The 19198-nt window shown below is 44.7% G+C and overlaps 2 protein-coding genes across 2 annotated transcripts in view; both read left to right on the top strand.

The window, feature by feature from the left end:
• The window catches only part of LOC126237454 (dehydrogenase/reductase SDR family member 11-like), a 421354-nt gene that overhangs the window by 116977 nt on the left and 285179 nt on the right, over positions 1-19198 (top strand). The gene's annotated exons all lie outside the window — the stretch shown is intronic.
• The window catches only part of LOC126237457 (farnesol dehydrogenase-like), a 71529-nt gene that overhangs the window by 15962 nt on the left and 36369 nt on the right, over positions 1-19198 (top strand). Inside the window, exons 3-5 of the mRNA XM_049947594.1 lie at positions 13511-13640; positions 14907-15036; positions 18893-19057. Of these exons, the coding sequence (XP_049803551.1) occupies positions 13511-13640; positions 14907-15036; positions 18893-19057 (425 nt within the window). The remainder of the gene's footprint in view (positions 1-13510; positions 13641-14906; positions 15037-18892; positions 19058-19198) is intronic.

The raw sequence follows: 19198 nt of genomic DNA, 5'->3' as shown, positions 1-19198 counted from the left end.
TGTTATCTATCCCTTCTGCCTTATTTGACCGTAAGTCCTCCAAATCTCTTTTAAATTCCGATTCTAATACTGGGTCCCCTACCTCTTCTAAATCGACTCCTGTTTCTTCTTCTATCACATCAGACAAATCTTCACCCTCATAGAGGCTTTCAATGTATTCTTTCCACCTATCTGCTCTCTCCTCTGCATTTAACAGTGGAATTCCCGTCGCACTCTTAATGTTACCACCGTTGCTTTTAATGTCACCAAAGGTTGTTTTGACTTTCCTGTATGCTCAGTCTGTCCTTCCGACAATCCTATCTTTTTCGATGTCTTCACATTTTTCCTGCAGCCATTTCGTCTTAGCTTCCCTGCACTTCCTATTTATTTCATTCCTCAGCGACTTGTATTTCTGTATTCCTGATTTTCGCGGAACATGTTTGTACTTCCTCCTTTCATCAATCAACTGAAGTATTTCTTCTGTTACCCATGGTTTCTTCGCAGCTACCTTCTTTGTACCTATGTTTTCCTTCCCAACTTCTGTGATGGCCCTTTTTAGAGATGTCCATTCCTCTTCAACTGTACTGCCTACTGCGCTATTCCTTATTGCTGTATCTATAGCGTTAGAGAACTTCAAACGTATCTCGTCATTCCTTAGTACTTCCATATCCCACTTCTTTGCGTATTGATTCTTCCTGACTAATGTCTTGAACTTCAGCCCACTCTTCATCACTACTATATTGTGATCTGAGTCTATATCTGCTCCTGGGTACGCCTTACAATCCAGTATCTGATTTCGGAATCTCTGTCTGACCATGATGTAATCTAATTGAAATCTTCCCGTATCTCGCGGCCTTTTCCAAGTATACCTTCTCCTCTTGCGATTCTTGAACAGGGTATTCGTTATTACTAGCTGAAACTTGTTACAGAACTCAATTAGTCTTTCTCCTCTTTCATTCCTCGTCCCAAGCCCATATTCTCCTGTAACCTTTTCTTCTACTCTTTCCCCTACAACTGCATTGCAATCGCCCATGACTATTAGATTTTCGTCCCCCTTTACATACTGCATTACCCTTTCAATATCCTCATACACTTTCTCTATCTGTTCATCTTCAGCTTGCGACGTCGGCATGTATACCTGAACTATTGTTGTCGGTGTTCGTATGCTGTCGATTCTGATTAGAACAACCCGGTCACTGAACTGTTCACAGTAACACACCCTCTGCCCTACCTTCCTAACGAATCCTACAACTGTTATACCATTTTCTGCTGCTGTTGATATTACCCGATACTCATCTGACCAGAAATCCTTGTCTTCCTTCCACTTCACTTCACTGACCCCTACTATATCTAGATTGAGCCTTTGCATTTCCCTTTTCAGATTTTCTAGTTTCCCTACCACGTTCAAGCTTCTGACATTCCACGCCCCGACTCGTAGAACGCTATCCTTTCGTTGATTATTCAATCTTTTTCTCATGGTAACCTCCCCCTTGACAGTCCCCTTCCGGAGATCCGAATGGGGACTATTCCGGAATATTTTGCCAATGGAGAGATCATCATGACACTTCTTCAATTACAGGCCACATGTCCTGTGGATACACGTTACGTGTCTTTAATGCATTGGTTTCCATTGCCTTCTGCATCCTCATGTCGTTGATCATTGCTGATTCTTCCGCCTTTAGGGGCAATTTCCCACCCCTAGGACAAGAGAGTGCCCTGAACCTCTATCCGCTCCTCCGCCCTCTTTGACAAGGCCGTTGACAGAATGAGGCTGACTTCTTATGCCGGAAGTCTTCGGCCGCCAATGCTGATTATTTATCAAAATTTAGGCAGTGGCGGGGATCGAACCCGGTACCGAAGACGTTTTGATTATGAATTAAAGACGCTACCCATAGACCAATATTTGCAACCTACGTTTTTTTAAATGGAACCCCGTTAGTTTTGTTAGCACATCTGAACATATAAACAAATACGTAATCAGTGCCGTTTGTTGCATTGTAAAATGTTAATTACATCCGGAAATATTGTAACCTAAAGTAGACGCTTGAGTACCACTCCTCCGCTGTTCGATCGTGTGTATCGGAGCGCACCGAATTACGTAGGGATCCAAAGGGAACGGTGATGGACCTTAGGTACAGAAGAGACTGGAACAACACATTACGTCCACATGCTAACACCTTTTTATTGGTCATTTTCACTGACACACATGTACATTACCATGAGGGGTGAGGTACACGTTCGACGGGCGTTTCATAGGACGTGGAGGACGCATAAATTGGCCAGCCCGTTCTCCTGATCTTACACCTCTGGACATCTTTCTGTGGGGTACGTTAAAGGAGAATGTGTACCCTGATGTGCCTACAACCCCAGAGGATATGAAACAACGTATTGTGGCAGCCTGCGGCGACATTACACCAGACGTACTGCGGCGTGTACGACATTCATTACCCCAGAGATTGCAATTGTGTGCAGCAAATCATGTTCACCACATTGAACATCTATTGGCCTGACATGTCGGGACACACTCTATTCCACTCCGTAATTGAAAACGGAAACCACGTGTGTACATGTACCTCACCCCTCATGGTAATGTACATGTGCGTCAGTGAAAAAGACCAATAAAAAGGTGTTAGCATGTGAACGTAATGTGCTGTTCCAGTCTCTTCTGTACCTAAGGTCCATCACCGTTCCCTTTGGATCCCTACGCAATTCGGTGCTCTCCGATACACACGATCGAACAGCGGAGCAGTGGTACTCAAGCGTCAACTTTAGGTTACAATATCTCCGGATGTAATTAACATTTTACAATGCAACAAACGGCACTGATTACGTATTTGTTTATATGTTCAGATGTGCTAACAAAACTAACGGGGTTCCATTTTAAAAAACGTAGGTTTGTGTTAAAAAACATACTTCCGTGCATTTTTTTATGGTTTGTATTAACCAATTACACTAGCCCCTCTCCTCACGTTCGGTCTGTGGAATCGATTCGTCAGTATTTGATGTGGTTTACGAAATATATCCATCGGTAATGTTAGGTGACTCACCATATATATACACTCCTGGAAATTGAAATAAGAACACCGTGAATTCATTGTCCCAGGAAGGGGAAACTTTATTGACACATTCCTGGGGTCAGATACATCACATGATCACACTGACAGAACCACAGGCACATAGACACAGGCAACAGAGCATGCACAATGTCGGCACTAGTACAGTGTATATCCACCTTTCGCAGCAATGCAGGCTGCTATTCTCCCATGGAGACGATCGTAGAGATGCTGGATGTAGTCCTGCGGAATGGCTTGCCATGCCATTTCCACCTGGCGCCTCAGTTGGACCAGCGTTCGTGCTGGACGTGCAGACCGCGTGAGACGACGCTTCATCCAGTCCCAAACATGCTCAATGGGGGACAGATCCGGAGATCTTGCTGGCCAGGGTAGTTGACTTACACCTTCTAGAGCACGTTGGGTGGCACGGGATACATGCGGACGTGCATTGTCCTGTTGGAACAGCAAGTTCCCTTGCCGGTCTAGGAGTGGTAGAACGATGGGTTCGATGACGGTTTGGATGTACCGTGCACTATTCAGTGTCCCCTCGACGATCACCAGTGGTGTACGGCCAGTGTAGGAGATCGCTCCCCACACCATGATGCCGGGTGTTGGCCCTGTGTGCCTCGGTCGTATGCAGTCCTGATTGTGGCGCTCACCTGCACGGCGCCAAACACGCATACGACCATCATTGGCACCAAGGCAGAAGCGACTCTCATCGCTGAAGACGACACGTCTCCATTCGTCCCTCCATTCACGCCTGTCGCGACACCACTGGAGGCGGGCTGCACGATGTTGGGGCGTGAGCGGAAGACGGCCTAACGGTGTGCGGGACCGTAGCCCAGCTTCATGGAGACGGTTGCGAATGGCCCTCGCCGATACCCCAGGAGCAACAGTGTCCCTAATTTGCTGGGAAGTGGCGGTGCGGTCCCCTACGGCACTGCGTAGGATCCTACGGTCTTGGCGTGCATCCGTGCGTCGCTGCGGTCCGGTCCCAGGTCGACGGGCACGTGCACCTTCCGCCGACCACTGGCGACAACATCGATGTACTGTGGAGACCTCACGCCCCACGTGTTGAGCAATTCGGCGGTACGTCCACCCGGCCTCCCGCATGCCCACTATACGCCCTCGCTCAAAGTCCGTCAACTGCACATACGGTTCACGTCCACGCTGTCGCGGCATGCTACCAGTGTTAAAGAATGCGATGGAGCTCCGTATGCCACGGCAAACTGGCTGACACTGACGGCGGCGGTGCACAAATGCTGCGCAGCTAGCGCCATTCGACGGCCAACACCGCGGTTCCTGGTGTGTCCGCTGTGCCGTGCGTGTGATCATTGCTTGTACAGCCCTCTCGCAGTGTCCGGAGCAAGTATGGTGGGTCTGACACACCGGTGTCAATGTGTTCTTTTTTCCATTTCCAGGAGTGTATATATACTGCGACACCTGCCTAATGTTGTGTGGATCTTCAGAGCCAAAGATGCTGGTACACCTGCCTAATATCGTGTAGGGCGCCCGCGAGCACGCAGGAGTGCCGCAACACGATTTGGCATGGACTCGACTAATGTCTCAAGTAGTGCTGTCACATAGACATATAGTGACCAGGGAAATATTAAACGAATTCCAGCCAGTTTTCGTAATTTGATTAATAACTCAGAGAGAAGCATACACTTTTTCAACGGAATTATTGTATTTTCTGTGTCAGACTAGCAGAATTACATGAGGCAAATTTTTTTGGTATTACTCATATACGGATCCGTTAAGATATGGCATAAAAAGAAACGTTGATACGGGTATTTTATGCTGCTGTGCTCGTTCGAATACTGTGCCCCAGAAAGTTTACGCTACAGTTAATGGAAACATGCGCTGATCCACGTTGAGTGGTCCCACTGTACTTCAGTCAACTCCTCCAAATTGGAAAAAATAGCTGTGTAAGTGCCAATTGCCTCTACGAGGCTGGTGTTCGTCGAGAGTGGCACGCGCATCACGTATTGTTGACCTCAACGACACTGGGTTCCATGGAAAGTGGGTCACAGATATGGACGACCATCCGATCGGTCGCAACAATATCACATAAAAAAATATTCAATGTGATTTTACTCTGCATTTTCTTGCTGTACCTGTATTAGAGTTACATCCCTTAACTGCACTCACCACCGCTTGAACAAATAAATGTTAATACTGAAAGTTATCTCTCGGCGAAAGATCTGGTTGGGGGTCGGTGCTCGGGATGACGGTGTCCTTGAAAATGAGGCATCTGTTAACATGGAAGGTGGCAAGACGGTATCTGGATGCACCCGAAATAAAAACGTTTGATGTTTAGATGAACTGAATTGCCGGATCTGCCCATTTATGATAGTTGAATAAATATTAAAAAAATAACTTGGGTATATCTATCTCTTGCACAATAGATAGCAGTAGGACATAAAATGAAAGTTTGCGAGGGCAGCCTGCCACGATGGACGAGCGGTTCTAGACGCTTCTGTCCGGGACCGCGCAACTGCTGCGGTCGCAGGTTCGAATCCTGCCTCGGGCATGGATGTGTGTGATGTCCTTAGTTAGGTTTAAGTAGTTCTAAGTTCTAGGGGACTGATGGCCTCAGATGTTAAGTCCCATAGAGCTCAGAGCCTTTTTTTTTTTTTTTTTTGCGAGGGCATTCTTAAACATGTGCTCTGGTAAAAATATCACATTTATTGAAGAACAGGTGAACAAACTAATAAGCTAAACAACTAATAAATGCTGGCCGTTGTGGCCGAGCGGTTCTAGGCGCTTAAGTCGGGAACCACGGTGCTGCTGCGGTCGCAGGTTGGAATCCTGCCTCGGACGAGGATGTGTGTGATGCCCTTAGGTTAGTTAGGTTTAAGTAGTTCTAAGTTCTAGGGGACTGATGACCTCAGATGTGTTTGGAGCCATTTGAACATTTGAACAACTAATAAATGGTTGGTGTTATTCATAACACACTTGGCTGAGTTACAAAAGCACATTTACAACTGCGTCTTGGAGACACCCGCACGATTTATCATTAATTATTAATTATGGAAGGGTCAGAGAATGTTTTAATGGCGACATTCACGCACGTATACGCATATAACAGATATTCGGGACAATATAAGAAGAAAGAAGAAATTTCACCATTATGCACGTGGTTGGCGAACGGTCGTTCGCTTGGCTTGAGTTCACGAAGCAAGTGAACAAGAATTCGTCGTTAAGAATAAACTTAACAGTTGCACCAAAGTAGAAATTCTGAAACTAATTTGGAAGTCTTACCTCGAGAATCAGTAACTATGACGTATAATGATTCTCAAAATACGCGAACACGTGGTCGTCACAAACAAAAATTCTGCATAAAATGAATGGTGAAATTCAAAATAGCTGACCAAATTAGACAGGATACATTACTGTGAATCACGATCTGCGAACTTAAGGGTCTTAGATCCGTACTTAACACGTTCTGAGACAACAAAGACATGTGGAAACTAGATTCCGAACAGAAATCGAGTCCACATGTCCGAGCAGAGGTAGAGCAGAACAATGGATAGCAAGCGTGGCCAAATGCAACTGTTTATAACGTTCCGAAATTAACCGGAAAAATTGTGTATACCGCTCAACGAACAATGACCGATGACAGCAGGACGTTAATTTTGACCGGAGCTTAAATCTACAAAAATAAGGTAATGAATTAACTATGAATAGGCACACTCACACTTAGTCGGTGTCACCCGTCTCGCGTCTCCAGGTACACCGCCGAGTGAACTCTTTGGAACCCACACGTCCTGTGCCTCGGGAAGTGCTCAGAGATCTCCCTACTGTCTGGTGCCAACCCAAGAGCCTCGTCCAAGGTGAACAGAAACGTCTTTGGTACATGGTACGCGCTTTAAAGGGTTAGCTATTCTGCCACAGTAGCAGGCAAACTTTCACTCCTACAGATCTAGATACTGAAATTTACCTCGTACACTCTCGTTCATGCTTTTCATATATCAGGAGGAGGGGAGGATGTATGTACTGATATACTGGGCATAGATGTATTGAATATGGTGTGGGGCTCCGAGAATTATCAAAAATCTTAGTAAAATGTGAGGTGAAATAAAGGTAATATATCGTGTGGCCTCTATAGACACACTAAGCTGCTCAGTCTCATTTTTTATGTGGTTTACAGTTTGCGCCCAGAAAGGAAGTGCCAGAGGTGGGCACATTAAGTTACGTGTTAAACAAAATGATGAAGAGGCTCATGTAGAGACCCTTCAATAGCGTTATCGTAGTGGTTAACGAGATCTCATAAATGTGTAGGTCGTCGTTAAAAGAGCCACTAGTCACTAAACGTTTTAATAAGAGGTTACGAATGATTTGGAATTTTTTTTTCATTATAGCATTATCGATTTCGAGGCTTCGAACCTGATACATATACACTACTAGGCTTTAAAATTGCTACAGCACGAAGATGACGTGCTACACACGAGAAATTTAACCGACAGGAAGAAGATGCTGTGATATGCAAATCATTAGCTTTTCAGAGCATTCACACAAGGGTGGCGTGACCTACAACGTGCTGACATGAGGAAAGTTTCCAACCGATTCCTCATACACAAACAGCAGTTGACCGGCGTTGCCTGGTGAAACGTTGTTGTGATGCCTCGTGTAAGGAGGGGAAATGCGTACCATCACGTTTCCGACTTTGATAAAGGTCGGATTGTGGCCTACCGCGATTGCGGTTTATCGTATCGCGACACTGTTGTTGACTGTTAGCAGAATATGGAATTGGTGGGTTCGGAAGGGTAACACGGAAAACCGTGCTGGATCCTAACGGCCTCGTATCAATAGCAGTCGAGATGACAGCCATCTTATCCGCATGGCTCTAACGGATCGTGCAGCCACATCTCGATCCCTGAGTCCACAGATGGGGACGTTTGCATGACAACAACCATCTGCACGAACAGTTCGACGACGTTTGCAGCAGCATGGACTATCAGCTCTGAGACCGTGGCTGCGGTTACCCTTGACGCTGCATCACAGACAGGAGCGCATGTGATGGTGTACTCAACGATGAGCCTGTGTGCACGAATGGCAAAACGTCATTTTTTCGGATGATCCTGGTTCTGTTTACAGCATCATGATGATAGCATCCGTGTTTGGCGACATCGCGGTGAATGCACATTGGAAGCGCGTATTCGTCATCGCCATACTGGCGTATCACCCGGCGTGATGGTATGGGGTGCCATTGGTTACACGTCTCGGTCACCTCTTGTTCGCATTGGCGGCACTTTGAACAGTGGACGCTACGTTTCAAATGTGTTACGACCCGTGGTTCTACCCTTCATTCGATCCCTACGTAACCCTACATTTCAGCAGGATAATGCACGACCGCATGTTGCAGGTCCTGTACGGGCCTTTCTGGATACAGAAAATTTCGACCGCGGCCCTGGCCAGCATTCTCCAGATCTCTCACCAATTGTAAAAGTCTGGTCAATGGTGGCCGAGCAACTGACTCGTCACAATACTCCAGTCACTACTCTTGATGAACTGTGGTATCGTGTTGAACCTGCATGGGCAGCTGTACCTGTACACGCCATCCAAGCTCTGTTCTGACTCAATGCGCAGGCGTATCAAGGCCGTTATTACGGCCAGAGGTGGTTGTTCTGGGTGGTGGAGGAGGAGGATATTAGTGTTTAACGTCCCGTCGACAACGAGGTCATTAGAGACGGAGCGCAAGCTCGGGTGAGGGAAGGATGGGGAAGGAAATCGGCCGTGCCCTTTCAAAGGAACCATCCCGGCATTTGCCTGAAGCGATTTAGGGAAATCACGGAAAACCTAAATCAGGATGGCCGGAGACGGGATTGAACCGTCGTCCTCCCGAATGCGAGTCCAGTGTGCTAACCACTGCGCCACCTCGCTCGGTATTTCTGGGTGGTGATTTCTCAGGATCTTTGCACCCAAATTGAGTGAAAATGTAATCACATGTCGGTTCTAGTATAATAAATTTGTGCAATGAATACCCGTTTATCATCTGCATTTCTTCTTGGTGTACCAATTTTAATGGCTAGTAGTGTACATGATATCAATTTGCGGTACGTTGATCATAGGACCCGCATCTTACTGATCTATTTGTTTAACAGTGACGTGCACTGTCAAACCTACAGCTCCAGTCGGGAAGCGACGACAGGTGTAAAAGGAGGTGAGTTTAGTACTGTGTCATTAGCAGAGGGGCAGTAGCGGCAGAATGGGTCGGACAGAAGTGTTCAGTGACGTCGGATGTGGGCTAATCACTGAATGTCTCCTGTCTCCGTGATAGTTGCCTCTCCCGGCTAGCTCCAAGGGTTCGCAGCTACCGTGCATCTATGAGCCGCCTGCAGCCCTGTGGCCAAGCAGAGGCTAGGGCAAAGAGCTTTATCAGTGGGAGCCCGGCGCTTTGTCATCTCCTGAAGTGTGCCTTCAGCAGATAACTATCTTACACGTTCCCACCGAGCGAGGTGGCGCATTGGCTAGCACTCTGGACTCGCATTCGGTAGGACGACGGTTCAATCCCGCGTCCGGCCATCCTGATTTAGGTTTTCCATGATTTCCCTAAATGACTCTAGGCAAATGCCGGGTTGGTTCCTTTGAAAGGGCACGGCCGACTCCCTTCCCCGCCATTCCCTAACCCGATGAGACCGATGGCCTCCCTGTCTGGTCTCCTCCCACAAACAACCCCAACACTTTCCCAAAGAAACACGGCTTGCAGAAAAATAAAAGCCTAGCAGTGGTTGCAGCTTTTTTTACTTTTAGAGGACCTATGATGTGAGGGCAGTTACGCGCATGAAAACATGTCATTGGTAAAAACGTTTGTGACGTCCCGAATACGGAGTAGAAGTTGTACCTATTTTGAGAAAGAAGGGCGAATCGGAAAGTCATCAGGAATTTAACGCAATGCACTTTCTTGGCGGGAGTTTTGTGTAAGAGGGAATCAAATGGTTCAAATGGCTCTGAGCACTATGGGACGTAACTTCTAAGGTCATCAGTCCCGTCATCAGTGCCCTAGAACTTAGAACTACTTAAACCTAACCAACCTAAGAACATCACACACATCCATGCCCGAGGCAGGTTTCGAACCTGCGACCGTAGTGGTCGCGCGGTTGCAGACCGTAGCGCCTAGAACCGCTCGGCCAAGGAGGGAATCATGCCACTGGCCGGGGAGTCTTATTATACAGTGATTTGCACCTAGCTGCTGTATACCAGGACGAAAAGAGCAGGCTGTACAGTTTAGCTACAATATAGAGAGCTATGGGACAGAGACGTGGACGGATTGAACAGTCCATTGAGAGACGAGGAGACCCGGATCTGGGGCACTCCTTACTAACCTATAGGGGCCCAGACTTTATATTAGCTGAAGAACGACCCTCGTCCTGTACTATGACGGCAGCTTTCCGTACGTCTCAGGCTGAATATTTATGTTGAGCATTATTAGCTGCACCGGCATCGTGGGACAACGCTTGGTCCGCATTTACTCATATGGCTGTGGTTGTGTGTCCCAGACCAGCATTGCTTTAGTAGATACACGTGTTCCTCAGTCTAACTATATTCGTTGGAATAAAAGTTCCTTAGTTGCGTCAAAAGGGCACTTTCTCATTTATTCTGAGGTAACGCTTAAAATCAGCGGGTTTACTTGTTATACTTCACCTAGGGCACATTTTGTAATATCAACTAAAGTTCTTCCATAGTGAGATGCGGTTTATGTGTATTTTTAGTTTATTAAATTAATGGATTCAAAACTTTTTTCTGTTAACGCCTTCTACTAATAGCTGTTGTGTTAAAAAAAAAGGAAAATTTGGAAAATATTTCGAGTAGATTTGCCGACCATGTTATAGTTCTAGGTGGAGATTTTAATTTGCAGGACATAGACTGGGAGACTCAAACGTTTATAACGGGGGCAGGGACAAAGAACCCAGTGAAATTTTTTTAAGTGCATTATCTGAAAACTACCTTGAGCAGTTAAACAGAGAACCGACTCGTGGTGATAACATATTAGACCTTCTGGTGACAAACAGACCCGAACTGTTTGAAACAGTTAACGCAGAACAGGGAATCAGCGATCATAAAGCGGTTACGGCATCGATGATTTCAGCCGTAAATAGAAATATTAAAAAAGGTAGCAAGATTTTTCTGTTTAGCAAAAGTGACAAAAAGCAGATTTCAGAGTACTTGACGGCTCAACACAAAAGTTTTCTCTCAAGTACAGATAGTGTTGAGGATCAGTGGACAAAGTTCAAAACTATCGTACAATATGCATTAGATGAGTATGTGCCAAGCAAGATTGTAAGAGATGGAAAAGAGCCACCGTGGTACAATAACCGAGTTAGAAAACTGCTGTGGAAGCAAAGGGAACTTCACAGCAAACATAAACATAGCCAAAGCCTTGCAGACAAACAAAAATTACGCGAAGCGAAATGTAGAGTGAGAAGGGCCATGCGAGAGCCGTTCAATGAATTCGAAAGTAAAGTTCTATGTACTGACTTGGCAGAAAATCGTAAGAAATTTTGGTCTTATGTCAAAGCGGTAGGTGGATCAAAACAAAATGTCGAGACCCTTTGACCAAAATGGTACTGAAACAGAGGATGAAAGACTAAAGGCCGAAATACTAAATGTCTTTTTCCAAAGCTGTTTCACAGAGGAAGAAAGCACTGTAGTTCCTTCTCTAGATTGTCTCACAAATGACAAAATGGCAGATATCGAAATAGATGACAGAGGGATAGAAAAACAATTAAAATCGCTCAAAAGAGGAAAGGTCGCTGGACGTTATGGGATACCAGTTCGATTTTACACAGAGTACACAAAGGAACTTGCCCCCCTTCTTGCAGCGGTGTACCGTAGGTCTCTAGAAGAGCGTAGCGTTCCAAAGGATTGGAAAAGGGCACAGGTCATCCCCGTTTTCAAGAAGGGACGTCGATGTGCAGAACTATAGACCTGTATCCCTAACTCGATCAGTTGTACAATTTTGGAATACGTATTATGTTCGAGTATAATGACTTTTCTGGAGACTAGATATCTACTCCGTAGGAATTAGCATGGGTTTCGAAAAAGAGATAGTGTGAAACGCAGCTCGCGCTATTCGTCCACGAGACTCAGAGGGCCATAGACACGGGTTCCCAGGTAGATGCCGTGTTTCTTGACTTCCGCAAGGCGTTCTATACAGTTCCCCACAGTCGTTTAATGAACAAAGTAAGAGCATATGGACTATCAGACCAATTGTGTGGTTGGATTGAAGAGTTCCTAGATAACAGAACGGAGCATGTCATTCTCAATGGAGAGAAGTCTCCCGAAGATTTTAGGTGTGCCGCAGGGAAGTGTCGTAGGACCGTTGCTATTCACAATATACATAAATGACCTTGTGGATAACATCGGGGGTTCGTTGAGGCTTTTTGCCGATGATGCTGTGGTATATCGAGAGGTTGTAACAATGGAAAATTGTGGTGAAATACAGGAGGATCTGCAACAAACTGACGCATGGTGCAGTGAATGGCAATTGAATCTCAATGTAGATAAGTGTAATGTGCTGCGAATACATAGAAAGAAAGATCCTTTATCATTTAGCTAAAATATAGCAGGTCAGCAAATGGAAGCAGTTAATACCATAAATTATCTGGGAGTAGGCATTAGGAGTGATTTAAAATGGAATGATCATATAAAGTTGATCGTCGGTAAAGCAGATGCCAGACAGATTCAATGGAAGAATCCTAACGAAATGCAGTCCGAAAACAAAGGAAGTAGGCTACAATACACTTGTTCGCCCACTGCTTGATTATTGTTGACCAGTGTGGGATCCGTACCAGATAGGGTTGATAGAAGAGATAGAGAAGATCCAACGGAGAGCAGCGCGCTTCGTTACAGGATCATTTAGTAACAGCGAAAGTGTTACGGAGGTGATAGATAAACTCCAGTGGAAGACTCTGCAGGAGAGACGCTCAGTAGCTCGGTACGGGCTTTTGTTGACGTTTCGAGAACATACCTTCACCGAGGGGTCAAGCAGTATATTGCTCCCTCCTACGTATATCTCGCGAAGAGACCATGAGGATAAAATCAGAGAGATTAGAGCCCACACAGAGGCATATCGACAATCTTTCTTTCCACGAACAATACGAAACTGGAATAGAAGGGAGAACCGATAGAGGTATTCAAAATACCCTCCGCTACACACCGTCAGGTGGCTTGCGGAGTATGGATGTAGATGTAGATTTAATACTTCGCACTTCTCCACTTTCGAATCCACTGCTACCGCCATATTTTTCATATTAGTCATTCCGTTGTGCTTAACAATTTCAACTTGGATCTTAATGGTGTGTCTGGCTCTTGATTAACTTCCGGGGTCACGGTGAATATTTTAAACAAGCACAGGGTTATGCAAACCTTCAGCTGGAACCAAGTGACTGTTCACCAGGTTAGCCATTTAGTAACACAGATTGCATAAATGTTTACGCACGTGCTGTAGTATTTATCTTTGTTGTTGTAAACAGACAGCAAGACGGAGGACTGGAAGCGCATCCTGGACGTGAACGTGCTGGGTCTGAGCATCTGCACCAGGGAGGCAGTGCAGGACATGCTGAGCAGGGGCGTCGACGACGGCTTCATCATCCACATCAACAGGTGCGCTTGTGTCACTTCCTGTCTCGGCATTGTGTTCTTAGTTTTATTCAGTAACGTATGTCTGTACCTTGCAGTCTAATGTACACAATTTAGACACAGCTTTGCGATCCTAATAGTAATGTATGAGCCTCTGTGTGTCACGCCTGGTGAACAGCTGTTGCAACAGGTGGAAGACAGCACCAGCAATCATTGTCGGTGGTGAAAGGTTTTCACTTGGACACGTGTCAGGTTAAGTTCCCGCACACAAGCTCGTAAAGATTCAGCAAACCTTTAATAAGCAAAAACGTTTTAATTGATTCGTACATGAAAAGCCCCCGTCCCCGCCCCCCCCCCTAAAGATAACAGAACTGCGTTAGCTCAAATGGACATAACTATTTTTTTCCATTTGACAATCATTTACGAGGTTTAAAATATAAAACAGCCGAACATCTACATGCTTAGTGAGACCAGCTGAAGCTAACAAACTAACCGAGATCAGATGTATAAATATTGTCCATGTATTGGACCACAGTCTAGTTTTCACATGGTTTATTATATATTTCAAGGACCTTCACTAATATCAAGTTTAATACTACGCACTTCTCCACTTTAGAATCCACATCTAGGGCCGGATGGCGCTTCAGTTCCGACGTAGCCGGTGTGTAGAAATTTCATGCTCACTTTTGTTTGGATCGTTACTTGGCACGACAACAACCAATTATTTCCAGTGAAGGTCACGGAAATAATGATAGAAAGCCCGGTTTCTACCGTAATTTGATGCAGCAAGAAAACCACTAACGACTTACACTAAAATTCCAACACAAGAAACTTTTTTCCCATAATAACACTGTCTCCTAATTGTTCCTTTCCAATCAATAGAACCAGTAGTAAGTCATACTGATACTCCAAATACATCCCTCGGAAAGTATCACGTTCACGTAATTTCTCCCTGACAGTAGTAAAAATTAATACGACCGTGGAGCTATTAACATTTCCAAGAATGGACTAAGCTTAATTCATCATCACCATTAATTTATGTGCTGGGTCCAGATTATTGAATGTAAAAGTACAGTCAGGTAGAAGTAAGAAGGAATAAGAAGAAGTATTGGGAAGAAGAGTAATTAAGTAGCACTTTACGAAATAGACAGCAAAATATAATCAGTGTGTTTCACTGGTATATTATGAGTTGATGTTAATCTTCCAAGACGGGCCTCACGTACTGATATGTTACTCACATGTGATGCTGGATCCTGTTTCAAAAGTTGTAACCTGGTATCTAATTTTCAGTGTCGCCGGACACACACCACCGACTTTAGATGGTATGGCGATGTATTTCGCCAGCAAGCACGCTGTCAAAGTATTGCTCGAAGGGTTGAGGAAAGACCTGGTCGCCAAGGGCAGCAAGATACGAGTTGGGGTAAGTCATCCATCGTAAGTGGCACATGTCTAATGAAGGAAAAGTCACATGCTGTCTGCTTTCAAATTAAGGATGCTTGCATATCATTATTGTTACGAGACTATCTTTTATTTGTTTTTCGCAAGTTATCTTAGTACTTGTATTCCAGCTATTCTTAGTAACGTAGCATATGCTGATTCTCATTAATCAAGAAAATATTGCAGATACAAGTTACAAAGTTACAGGTCGAACAGAACGCACTTAGCCCAAGTATAAGACCCATCACGCGTGATTAATGAAACAAGAAAACGCAGTTCCGGACGAAGAATCAATATTTGAACATAGACTATCTTTGCCACATACAAATTAAGTCAGTGTATTAGAGTTCAAATAAAACAAGACTGATTATGCTAGCAAATGAGCCGTGCGAACAAGTGATACATGGTGTTACTTTTGACTTATGTGTAATTGGCGTGATGTGGATGCAAATCGTTTTAAGAATCTGATGTCTGTGAAGCTTAGTGTTTGGACAGGAACTAGGCGAACAATAACACAGCTACAGTGATCATTGCAAGCACATAATATGAAATAGGGTCACGGGAGCGAGATTGGTTGGCACATTCTTCCAGAAACCGGACTGCAGCTGTAAGAGTCGAAGGACATGAAAGGGAAGCAGTATTTGAAAAGGGAATGAAACATGTCCCAGGCCTACCCCGGTGTTATTCAGTCTGTACGTTGAGCGGGCAGTAAAGGAAACTAAGGAAAATTTGGAACGGGGATTACAGTTCAGGGAAAGTAAATAAAAAATCTGAAACTTGCTGATGGTATTTTAAATCGCTCAGAGTCTGCAAAGGATTTGGACGAACAGTTGAACGGAATGTCTTGAAACGATAAAATCGTCAACAATGGTAGTGGGATGTAGTCGAATTAAATTTGGTAGTGTTAAGGGAATTAGATTAACAACGGAGATACCGAAAATAGCTCCTAAGTTTTGATATTTGGTAGTAAAGTTACTGACGATGCAAGAAGCAAATCTGATGCAAACAGCGTGGCAATGGGGAGAGAAGTATTTCTCAAAAGGAGAATTTTGCTTAAGTCTGATATAAATTTCAGCTTAGGAAACTTTTTCTTAAAGTATTTGTATAGTGAAATGTAGACGAAAAGCAGTTCAGTCAAGATCAGAACAGAAGTCTTTGAAATTTATTGTTTCAGAAGCATGCTGAAGATTAGATGGTAACTAATAAGGAGGTATTGAATAGAATTGGGGAGAAGAGAAATTTGCGTCACAACTTGATTAGAAGAAGGGATCGGTTGGTAGGACACGTTGTGAGGCATCAAGGGGGCGGGGGGAGGGGGGTCGAATAACTAATAAGGATGCATTGAAGCAAGCTGGAGCACAAAGAAATTTATGGCACAACGTGACTAAAGGAAGGATTCGAGGATTCGGTTGATGGGACAAATCCCGAGTCATCAAGAAGCGCCACTTACGTAATGGACCGGAACAGAAAGCAGGTTCAAATGGATATTGGCTTCACTATTTATGTAGAGATGAAGAGGCTTCCACAGAATAGACTAGCGTAGAAAACTGTACCACAGTCGCGTCGTTGTTAATTGCTTTACTCTTTAGCGAGTTAATATTTTTGTGATTTTCTTCTGAAACTGAAGATCCACGAGCATGTACGAGGGCCGTTCAGTAAGTAACGGAACATTAAGGTTTTTACCATGGCTGTCAAGCAGCGACTGTTGTATAATACAAAATTTTTGAAAAAAAAAAAAAACACAGCCGTCAGTCGCGAACACAATTAATTTGTGACCTAGGTTTTGGTGTCACAAGGGACACCTTCGGACAAAATAAAAACCAAATGTTACAGCATAACGTACCAAAAAATACGAAAGCTGCGGTCATACCTGACCGCGTCAGATAGTCAGAATGAAAATAAATGCAACAGAGGTGCAAGCCACTAGGGGCTGCCATGTGTCCTCTGCTACAGTCAACAAGTTTTGTGTTGACTGTAGCAGAGGACACATGGTAGCTCCTAGTGGCTTGCACCTCTGTTGCATTTATTTTAATTCATGCAAGCCACTAGGGGCTGCCATGTGTCCTCTGCTACAGTCAACAAGTTTTGTGTTGACTGTAGCAGAGGGCACATGGCAGCTCCTAGTGGCTTGCACCTCTGTTGCATTTATTTTAATTCTGACTATCTGACGCTGTCAGGTATGACCGCGGATTTCGTATTTAATGGTACGTCATGCTGTAACATTTAGTTTTAATTTTGTCCGAAGAAGGTGTCCCTTGTGACACCAAAACCAAGGTCACAAATTAATTGTGTTCGCGACTGACGGCTGTGTTTTTCAAAAATTTTGTAGTAACGGAACACTTATTTTTGGTCAATTTCGGTTCAAAAAAAATGCAGGATTTGTTGTGGGGCATGGTGGAATATTTCCGCTTCAGCGCCTATAGTTTTAAGAATTTCCGCTTGGTGGGGGCGCTTTACGAAGCCTTCAAAGTGGCGCCTGTAACGGAAGTGTGTTCCACGAGAGAGTTGTCATCGAGTTTCTCGTGGCGAAAACCAGAGCATCGCAGATATTCATACCCGCTTGCAGAATGTCTATGGAAGAAAAGCGCGGTGAGTCGTTGGGCGAGGCGTCTGTCATCATAGCAACAATGTTGCGCAAACCTGTCCGATCTCCCGTGTGCCCGCTCGTCACACAGAGCTGTGACCCCGAAAAGTTCGAACGTGCGGACACTCTCATTCAAGGTGATTGATGGATGACAATCAAACACCTCGCTCCTCAACTGGACTTCTCAGTTGGGGCACTCATAAAGTGTGCGCCCTATGTGTTCCCTGGAAAATTTAAGAAAAGACTACAGCGTGTTCATCGCCACAAAAATGGAAACGAACTTGTCCTTCTCCATGACAATATGTAGCCTCACACAAGTCTGTGCTCGCGGGAGGAGCTCACAGAACTTCTTTGGACTGTTATTCCTCATCCACCCTACACCCCGTACCGCACATCTGTTTGGCCCAATGAGGGATGCACTCCGTGGCAAGCGGTACGTGGATGACGGGGAATTATTGATGCAGCAAGACGTTAGTTCCGACTTCAACCGATGGAGCGGTACCTTTCACTCATACAGGCCCAGCAAGATGGTGTAAGGCTGTCGCAGTGAACGGAGATTGTCTTGAAAAATACGATTTTGCAAACAAAAAATTGAGGGATAACATGGTGTACTGGAATCCTGGATCAAACTAACGTGCTTAAAAAAAAAAAAAGTGCTGCATTACTTATTAAACGCTCCTGTTTGTGTTCATTAAAGTTATGCAAAAACTATTTTAGTCGTGTAACACGATATTGATTATCAGAAAATCCCTTTTAAATATCGGAGAAGAAACCGTAGCAGGGCTGTTACCGCACAAAGGGCGATTCTGGATGTGGAGGCAGCCACGTTAGCAGCAGTGACCGATGTAGTCCACTGCAGCCGTGGCTTTCGTAACACTGAACACAGTCGGTGAACAGAAGAAGACAGTCGAAACAGTAGTTCTTACGGCGTCGCTGTGCATTTAATACTAAATAAAGCAAAATACCCACATTCTACGTTTTACACGTACACTAGTAGCGATAATCTATAATTTGAATCGTCAGTATGTTTTTGAGTATCTCTTGGTGTTAATGTTTCTGTATGTAAGGTCGTGTGGGTATGTTCTGTGTGTGTGTGTGTGTGTGTGTGTGTGAGAGAGAGAGAGAGAGAGAGAGAGAGAGAGAGAGAGAGAGAGAGGAAGAGAAAGAGGGAAAGACAGAGTGAGAGGAATTTAGATTTACAAAATTTGATTTCTGTGACTGTACTTATATTTTAGTGCAATACGTCTTCTTGCAGCAAGTTTCTCCAGGCGCAGTACGAACTGAGGGAGCATCAAACATGGCAGCTGCTCCTCCGAAAGTACTTGAATTTTTCTCCAAACTGAAGGATATACCTTTCCTGGAATCAGAAGACATAGCAGAAGCCGTTGTCTACATGCTGTCCCAACACCCTCGCGTTCAGGTGAGATACATGAAATATAGACTCGGTACATCTACATCTACATGGATACTTTGCAAATTACATTCAAGTGTTTGGCAGAGGGTTCAGCGAACAACCTTCACATTTCTCTATTATTCCAATCTAGTATAGCGCCCGGAAAGA

The sequence above is a fragment of the Schistocerca nitens genome, chromosome 2 (genome assembly GCF_023898315.1).
Source record: "Schistocerca nitens isolate TAMUIC-IGC-003100 chromosome 2, iqSchNite1.1, whole genome shotgun sequence".
Lineage (NCBI taxonomy): Eukaryota > Metazoa > Arthropoda > Insecta > Orthoptera > Acrididae > Schistocerca > Schistocerca nitens.
The sequence above is the reverse complement of the archived record's forward strand: the minus strand, read 5'-3'. Positions and strand labels throughout refer to the sequence as shown.